The following is a 9,758-nucleotide window of genomic DNA, read 5'->3' on the forward strand; positions in this document are numbered from 1 at the left end:
TCATGAATAAATTAGATAAACAATAGCCCAGATATCCAAAGTAGAAGATTATTGATCAGTAGTAGTGGATATATGGTTTCCAGTTCTCATGTACACTGATATTCAGGTGGCATTAAAAATGTAGAATTGACCCTATTGGAAAGCCTAGTTGGCATTCAGTTGCAGATCTGATACATAGTATTTCTTGTAGCACATGAAATGTTTACCAGAATGACAAATTTTTGTCACTATATGGTACTGCACAGCTTTTTGTGGGTGACTGACAGTCAGCTAAAGACTTTAAGTTCAATAGTGAAAACTCTCTGCCTTTTCCCTCATTGCACCAGCACCACACGTAAAGGATTTGGACACTGAGAATCTCATTGATTTTTTTTTTTTTTTGTACTTTCAGTAAACAGCTGGGGGAATATGACCTGTGTGTAATACGAACATTTTCAAACACACAAGATAGAAAGCAGCCATTTATTTATCACATTGGCCTCCATGGAACTTTACACTTAGCAATTTTGGTTGTGCAAAGCTTGCTTATGTTAAGCGCACAGATCAAGGCCCTATCGACAGATTTTATATGAAAGTGTCACAGAATATAGTCAAGAGGTGAAGTATAAGTAACGCCAAGAAGCAGAAAGCTTGAATTAAGCAATGTGAGATGCCTCTGTCAAGCAATTTTCTGGTGTACTCTATTAATCTAGCCCCTCCAATCCAATTCCCTGCAAATATATTGGATTACAACGACTATAATCCCACTATGTTGGCAAAGGATGTTCTAAACCAGGGGTGTCCAACTCGACTTCATTGAGGGCTGCATCAAGGTTATGTTTGACCATGGGGGAGTGGGTTGGGCGTGGCCAGCTCAACATCACTCATGTCGGGGGCACCTGTTGTGACCCAAGTGCTCTGCTAGGGAAAAAGGAGCTTTTGCTGGCAGAAGCACCACGGGCCGGTCCTTCACTATTTCCAGGTGGCCCCGCAGACTAGATCTAAGCACACTGTGGACTGGATCCAGCCCTTGAGCCTTGAGTTTGACACTCCTAAAGGTAGAGAACTTTTCAGATAGTACTAAACCATAATACCCAATCAATCCAAACATTATTATGGGGCTGATGGAAATTAAGTGTCAAATATTTGAAAAATGAATGTATTTCACCCTGTCTTAAAGGTACAATCATATGTCCAGGAGGAAATACAATTAGTTTCTTCCTATCCAATATCTGAAAGCAAAGCTTTCACATCAGAATTCCTGATAGTTACCATAGCTTTTACACTATAAAGTGCACATTCTGCACAGAATATGAATTGGAAGAGCTATGCAGGGATATAGTGTAATATTTAATGCTCTTGTTAGAGGCAGGAAGTGATTATCCAGAGTTTGCTTGTAAATCTATGAGGAAGAACTTACCTGTCCCAGGATGCATTTTAGTGATGTTCTTACTATCAGCAGCTGCCTTTGCAAGACAAGCTTTTCAAGGGTTAACCAGTCAACAATATTGTGACTGTACAATACTGAAGCATAAACTAACCATGTTTCAATTCACTAAAATAAAGCATGGCTAGTTTGGGAATGCTCCAGTATTACTGGATTTGTAATTATTCCAAAGTTGATTGGAATCACTGTCTACCATTATGTGCATTTGTGTAACATTTAAACAGGTCACAATATGACCTTTCCCAAACTGCATTTTTCATCCAAAAACTATACTTGTTTCAGTTTCAGTTCACTCATGTGGCAAATTAGGCTCCATTAGTATATCTCTCCTAGTTCACAGAGTTGAGGATAAAAGGTAGGAATAGGTACACCATCATGGGTTTTTAAGAGGAATAAAGGCAGCTAAATCTAATCCATAATATTAATGTGTCAATATTACAACTATAGCTTACGCCTGGACGGAATATTTCTCTTTTAGAAGGATAAATTTCACCTCATTTTTAGACATAAGTAGTGGTACAAATCACAGCAATTTGTTACAGTTAGGACGAGTGAGTTAGTTCAGAATGTTTTGTTATGAGTTTTGTTTGTATATATTTCTTACTCATAGATGTCAAGTACTTAGTGATGGGAAATACTTCTGCCAACAACATAAGGAACGTGGAAAGGGAAAACAAATCTAATATTCACTGTGCTTTTTGAATTGTAAGCATTTAAGCTCCTTCTATAGTGCTAAAGGACTCAGTGGAGAAAGCTTTTCAAATAGTTATGGTCTAATAGCCTGACTTTTTGACAGGGTACTTACTTTACATCCAAGTTCGTTTAACATAGATAATAAAACCACTAAGCTTTAAACCAGGATAAATTTACAAAGCAAAACACTGCCAAATATCTACCTACACCACCAGCACAGTATGATATGTTCTGATGTGTGAATGAGACCAACATTAAAGGGATCATTATCCAAATTCCATCCCAAGGAAAGGAGCTGCCATCCCTATGCTGTTTTTTTGCAGAATAGCTAAACTCCTTCAAACAAGCAGGGAGAGGCTCAGTTTCATAAAGCTCCAATACTCCTGCTTGGCCCAGAGGTTTCTCTCTGTTCAGGGATAGTTGAAGAATAAAACAAGCATCTTCACAGGAGTGTTCGCTTGGCTGCAGCTCTTTTTGCTTTTGGGGTGCTCTTCCCCGTAATTTCCCTGTGAAGAGAGACTCCCAGCTCAGTTTGCTGAGGGTTGAAACTCTCTGTATTCTGCTTTCTTTGGATTGCACCCTCAGAAGGGAAAAACGCCCGGAGAGAGGGAGGCAGTTGCTAAGGGATGGGCTGCAACTGCTACAAGGGGATCAGTAAGGGCTTTGTATAGGGAATGACACCCACAGTCCCTTCATGGGCCTGCTGCCATGGAGACAAAGCCTCTGTCTATGTACAAAGAAAGTGATGTTTGGACTGCTGCCCCCATTAGCAAACAGGAGAATGCCTGGGGCAGCCATGCTTTCTGTCTCTTGAGGAATCATCTCTTCTCGGCCAACCAGACTTTTCTCCCTTTCTATTCCCCGATTCTCCCTCTCCTGAGAAACAGGGAAAAACCTGTTGCTCGTCTAGACCATGCATAGTTTTTTGGGATGAGCCATAGTAAACATCTGTTTCAAGAAAGCCTGGAAGTTTCAAAAATTGTGAGAATACAATGACAAGATGCCATACATGGACAAAAAAACCCGTCACTTGCATCTCTCAACTTAGCTAACTCTACAGTCTCAGGTTGATTTCCCCAATATTCCTCTTGTGAGCCTCCCACATCCTCAAAAAGCTGCTAGAACCTTGTCCCACAATGTATTAATTTATTACACTATCTTCTTTGGCTTATACTCAAAAGACAAGGAATGGGAGGGAAGGAAGAAATTGTTCACATAAATGTGCTGTTTATTTAATTTATTTATGTACATCACTTAGACTCCACCCACTTCAACAAAGTCTATGGGGCTAGAGTTGATGAAGCAGCACCAGCAGCTGTACATAAATCACAGAAGACAGTGAAACAGCAATGGTTTGATAAATCTGCACTTCTCCAAATTTTGGCCATAACATCAATACAACCATAGACACATCCTTTCTCATCTCCACGAAGCCTTCACATAAAAGTATATCAGAAAAAAATGACTCAATCATTTTTATTTGCATCACTTTGTAATTCAGTGGTAGAGATGATGCTGGACTGTAATTCCCATCTCTAGCAACAACAAAACTATTAGGGATGGTGGTAATGAGCCCCTCCAGTTTTAAGAAAGAAAAAAAACTCAGGAGACTACATACATGTAAGCTAACATATAATTGTTACCAACATAGAAGCCGATAATGTGCTGGAATCTCAAGTGATTGAAGCCAGATTGAACAATTATGACACAGATACAGGGTGAGATGAGGCTGCTGTCTTGATTCATGACTCTTGATCCAAGCCCTACCAGGATGGTTGAAGGGTGTGCAGCCAAAGCACTAGTGTGACCTGAATATCTAGCAGTATAAGAGGGGAATGGATGGGAGCAGCTATTCATATTATGCTTTCCCTGCTGGCTTCCTCTGAGCAAGGGCCAAGCAAGAACAATGCTAGGCTTGTTGTCACAGCTCCTGGTTGGTCAGAACACTGGGGGTGGGGAATGGAGGGTGGAAAAAAAAGGGGACCAATCAAGCCTTCCTGGAATATTGCAGAACTGGGGGAGGGCAAGAAAGGAAAGGGTTGAGAATTTCAAAGAAGTTGAAATCAGGAAGGGTGAATTTCATTCAATTCAACTGCCCCTGTCCCCTCCCCACCCCCAAAGCAGGCAAAGTACACAGGACAGCTATTTCCAAGACAATTGCTCAGATGTGTTACTGTTGGAATAAAAAGAAACTCGAATGTTCCTAGTATACAAGGGTGAGATGGCAAAAATTGTTTAATGATTTGCATAGTTGCTGATGTAAAGTTTTTAAAAAAGCAGTCATATTCCTGTAGTTCACAAGATCTGGGGAAATATCTGAGGTACCGTCATTTTGTACAGTTCGTAAGGGTAAGAATACAGCAGTATGGAAAACATGAGCAGTCGCTAGGTGAAGATTGTAACAAGACCAAGCATAGAAGAAGGTTCCATAATCAAGGAAAGGGAAATTGTTTCTATTGGCAATCCTATAACTCAATTGATAGATCACTCCAAAATTTTATTTTGCAATGCATGGTTGGGCAAAAGTGAATTCTGACTATGTAGAATGAATTTATAGTCATATATATGCCATTATCCACCACAGAAAGCAGGGTTTCCATTGCAAGTTGTAGGAGTTTCCTCAACAACACAAACCAATATGGAGATTTCTTAGACGTTTAACTTAAAAATGTAAACAGATCATACTCTGGGATTTTCAGTGGCTATTAGCATGCTAGACTGGGGAATTAATCCAAATTCAAAGCAGCTAGTCATGCTCAATTCAAATCAAAATTTACTTAGGGGCCGAGAGGAAACATGCCAATCACATTGACAGAGGATCTACAGAAATCCCAAACAACTGGAAAGCATTAAGGGGGAGGGGAGAACAGACCTAAGATATGGATAATCTGGAGCCCTCCAGATTCTTGTTTTACACAAAAATTATCACTGACTTGGCCAGACTTAGTTGTGCTGATTGTTTTAGCACTTGCTCAGATCATTCCTGGTTTTATTCCAGAGACATTCAATCAGTTATACAATATAGCTTCTTGAATTAATCCTGAACCAGATTCTAAAATAATGCTGAAGTTACCATGGATCAGAAATTGGAAAGAATACCCTTTAAATTAAAGTCAAAATATTGAGTTTTATTAAGAGTGTTCTAGTCAGTTTGGTATAAGAGAAAAGTTATGTTACATTCTAGAAATGGAGCTACACTACTTTGTTGTCTGAAGGAACACAAATAGCAATGTCTCATCATCAAGCAAGAAGCCATTTATTAATTGCCTCAAATATTCTCTTGATGTCTCTGCTAAACATCTGTTTCTTAACACCAGATTTATTCCCTTTATTAGCCTACTATTTCAATGGTCAGTGAGAATGTTAGCTGAGAATAATGGGAATTGTAGTCTGATTGACCTGAAGAATATGCTGTTGCAGAAATCTCACTGAAACTACCCCACAAAGAGCCTCACATCTTTACCAGAAGAATAATACTGGGAGAGGTTTAGCTTGGTTCCTTCCTAACCTTTCTAGAATGACATTTGTAACATTTCAAGAACAAACTCCTTTATTTATTATTTTGGTCTCTGTTTTCAAGGCAATGGAGTGTTTTTTGCTCTTCCACAATAGGGGGGAAAAACCCCAGAAGAATCAAATCTTCGGATACAGCATGGAAAAGAAAGTATGAACAAACCACCTGAAGAAAAAAGGTAACAGTGCAACCACCACCAACATAAAATTGTTAATTTATTGTTATTTTGAGCCAAAAAAAGTACTGTTACAAGATTTGTTTTCCAGAGAAGGTCAACGTATGAGCCAAAAATGTATTTTTTAAAAAAGGAATGACACTATACAATTGATTAAATTAAAAAACGTAAAATGCTTCCTTGTGCAGCTTTGTGAAAATGAGGAGAAAAGAAAACATGAAATTAGAAAGCACCCTCCCCCTCTTGAGGGAAGCAGCTCATGGCAGGATGGGCCCTGCGACTGTACACCTGTCCATAGCTTACATGGGACAGAAAGAGATATAGCCACCCAGCAGCATCAACTACCTTTACAAGAAACAGTATTAGCTTATCGCATCTTTAAATATTTTCCATCGCTTCACTTCCTGAGCTTCTCTGCAGCTGCTTTAAGTCCTAGGGTGATTCAAAAGGAGACATAGAAGCAGTAGCCTAAATTGACCTCCCTTAGTGAGGAATATCATGGCCTTTGCCAGAAACTCAAGCACGGTATAATCCAAGGGGTTTCTTATACAAACCCACAGAATGAAATTCCCTCTTCTACTCTATTATCCTAAACATCATCCTTGAGTTTGAGAAGCAGAGTTTCCATAGCTCGCCGTGCATTGGTGGAAGGAAAAGTGGGGGGGTGGGGGAGATTTAAGCTTAAAGGACACCTAGAAAAGAATCCTGGCTTTTTACAGCTTCATCCTGAGCTCTGGGCAAAGACAGCCTCTTCTGCATATCCTCCTTGCTCTAGAATTCAAATCAGGTCTGTGCTTTGAGTGAACCATTCTATGAGCTCTGTCTTGCTCAAAAGGCTTTTGAATGGGACCTTTGCAGAAGTCATTCTGTTCCTCAACAATCCACAAATGTCTGAGGGACGAGACATCCTAAAACATGGACTCAGTGAATGCTGGCGATCCAAAACTAGTCGCTTTGGCAGCACACCAGAATTCTAAGTCATCTGCATAAGTCACAGGATGTACATCATGCACTGCCTGCTTCCGTTCAGGGAAATATCTTGATCCTTGTAAAGAAAGCTGCCTTTCGGGTTTTCAAAGAGAGGGAGCGCATCCAGCATATATCAAGTATGGTTCTGAAACACAGCAGCAGCAAGAGATGATGTTCTGTATCTTCAAGTGCAAGGTGAATGAGATTTAAAGCTCAGATCAAAGGGCTTCACTCCTGCCTGCTGGCCATTGGTTCTAAGGATTTAATGGCAAAGAAAAAAACAACCCTGCATTGGCTCTTCCCTAAAGTCTTGCACAGACAATTAAATGCAAATACTGCTCTAGGACGCTCTCCTGGAGATGCCCCCCCACCCCAAATAATCATACCATATACAGAAGGAGAAAAGAGGTGCTAAAGATGGAAGGAGAGAGTTATCTTGCAGGGAGAGTATCACCCAAAGTTATGCTCCGTACCCAGCAAGATACCACTTGTTCTGTGGCTGCTTGTGACGTCCCCAATACTGCACTTGTTACTTTCCCACCCCATCCATTAGCTGCTGCCCCCTTGACAGCTGACAGGCCCCATTTAGTAACAGTATAATTGCTTAAATTAAAAAAATTAAAATATATATACATATATTTATATATATATATATACTGTACACACACTGACAACAACAGAACAGTGCCAAAATCAGAGTAAGGAGCAAAAGAGAGGAGGGGGCAGACAGTTTCTTTATAATAAAAACAGGAGTTCAATCTCAGCTGAAGAGGGTTCTGGTGTCCCCTAAAAATACCCATCTAGGGAAAAAGAGGTGGGCAAGAGGGATGGAAAGAGCAGGAGATGGGGAAAGAGAAAGGGGGAGGAGGTGCGCCTGGCTTTTACAATCGCATCTTCCCGATCCAAAACTTGGACAAAGAGCTCTCAGCTTCGCCGGGACTTTGAATGCTGAATAAGCCACTGTAGGGTGATATCTGTCAAAGAGAAGGTAACAGTTTATGACCATTGAGAAGAAAAGGAAGATATGCTAAACTTTCTTCTGCTTACCTGGAGGTGAAATAAAATGTGCAGAGGTCTGCCCAATTAAAAGCCAGAACTTTATCAAACGCTGGCTGATTCAGTCTTGCAACCCACCAGAATTGATAAGGGCAAAGGGTGATGGGACCTAAATCTTCCCTCTTCCAACTATGAAATGAATGGAAACCCCAAGGCATACAGAACCAGTGCTGTCTTAACGCATGGACCTGGTGGGCACTTGTCCATGAGCCCCACGAGCACTGGGGCCCCATACTAAACTGTGTACGTTAACCCTTCAATGCACCTTGTATCATATACACACAGCAACATATTTATTACATTTTACTGCATTTTTTTATTAATACTAACATGCAGTAATAGAAATTTTTTTCTGAAGATCATGAGACGACCCCTGTGTTTTTAATGTTTCAAGCCCGATTTTGTTGGATGTGCCAATAAAAGAAATATATGTTTAATTTTATCGACCATTTACATTTTTATTCCTGTGAGTAGTTGTCATAGGGGCCCCAGTACACTGCTTTGCTCAGGGCCCATAATGCTGTTGAGACGGCCCTGTACAGAACCCACATAATAAAGTTGACTATAGAGCTCAGCTGACTTGGCTGAACCTGTCCACGTTATGGGCAAAACCAGCAACTGGGTGTCTCCTTGGAAGAACTCTTAAGATTTTGCTGCAAATTCAGCCTCCATCAAGACTTTTGAGTTGTTACATACTCTGACCTTTTAATCTTTCCCAGTCTTTGCTTTTCCAGCTTACCAATGTTGTCTTTTTCTTTGCAAGAGATTGAATAGCAACAGATCTCTCGGTCCTGGATGGCAGACAAGTTCCTGAAAGAGAAGTAACAGCACGAAAGATCAGAGGTCTTGGAAAAGAAAAGGACAACTCACATAAAAGGATCATTGCCAGCCAAAAAGAGTGATAAAATGTGTCCCAGCAACCTGCATCTTCAAAAATAATGACAAGAGGATGAGATCAGTACATTTCCTTTTGAATGATGACCTCACTACTCATGAGATCCTGCTATCCTCATTTATCGTCTCTATTCACTCTGGATCTCCTAAAACTTTGGGGATGTTATCCCACAGCCAATCTGATTTAAGGGTCAAGTATTGTTCACATAGGCTTCATGCAAGCATTTACAAGAACCTGACACCTTTAAAAATAAAATCCATTTTAACTTGATTTCCAGGATAAAGTATGAGGGGGGGAATTAATAAAAATAAATATAATAACTTTCCATTGCTAAAGTGCAATAAATGGATAACAACAGTAATAGGAAAGCTCTTAAATGTTGAAGATTGACAAATTCCGACTGGCAGTGTGTTCCAGAGGCAGACAAGCGAGAAAGTTTTCATATTTGCACACTTTGGTATGGTTTTAAAAAATCATGATTTCATTACTGTATGCATATGGAACAGATTGCCTAAATTAGCTCTGACAGCCATATCGGATTAAAATATGCTGTACAAAGGTCCACCCAACAATTAGGACTAACATGAACTCTGCTATTCCAGAAAAGTCTATGAGCTTGAGTGTGTAAGCAACATGAAAGTTTCTTCTTGTAAATAAGCATCCCTAGATTTTGAATAGCAGATCAATGTATGAGACTGCCTTCTACTGAGTGGTCAACCCTCTCTTAAGTTTGAAGCTGAAAAGGTGAAAGCTGGAGGTTAACAATTGCGGCCTATATTCAAAGCTTGAGAAAGGCTGGGATCTGTTGGCATCTATGAGATCAAGTTGCCTCCAAAATCCATGCCATTCAAACCCAGATGGGTAACTTTGCTAGATGAGCAGACTTGGGCATCATTCACAGAAAGCACACCAAATAGCAAAATAAAATAGTACGTGTTAGCTCTTGTTATCTCTCTCACCTCAGCCTCTTCTGAAGAGCTGAAAGGAAAATGGTTGCTACCTCCGCCCAAAAATACTAATGACACTGGCA

At 40.1% G+C, this 9,758-nt stretch overlaps 1 protein-coding gene across 2 annotated transcripts in view; it reads right to left on the reverse strand.

Annotated features, from left to right (window-relative positions):
* Window positions 1–9,758, reverse strand: part of ARL8A (ARF like GTPase 8A) — a 65,482-nt gene that overhangs the window by 18,653 nt on the left and 37,071 nt on the right. Inside the window, exons 6-7 of one of the 2 annotated variants that reach the window (XM_014053891.2) lie at window positions 8,573–8,643; window positions 5,831–7,751 (exon numbers count right to left, since the gene is read on the reverse strand). In XM_014053891.2, the coding sequence (XP_013909366.1) occupies window positions 7,702–7,751; window positions 8,573–8,643 (121 nt within the window). In that variant the 3' untranslated portion in view covers window positions 5,831–7,701. Of the gene's footprint in view, window positions 1–5,830; window positions 7,752–8,572; window positions 8,644–9,758 lie in introns of those variants that run through there. The other variant, XM_087720222.1, reaches the window with a different exon arrangement.

Source organism: Thamnophis sirtalis, unplaced genomic scaffold (assembly GCF_051295495.1).
Source record: "Thamnophis sirtalis isolate CommonGarterSnake01/CBP01778 unplaced genomic scaffold, rThaSir2_p1.2 scaffold_7, whole genome shotgun sequence".
NCBI lineage: Eukaryota > Metazoa > Chordata > Lepidosauria > Squamata > Natricidae > Thamnophis > Thamnophis sirtalis.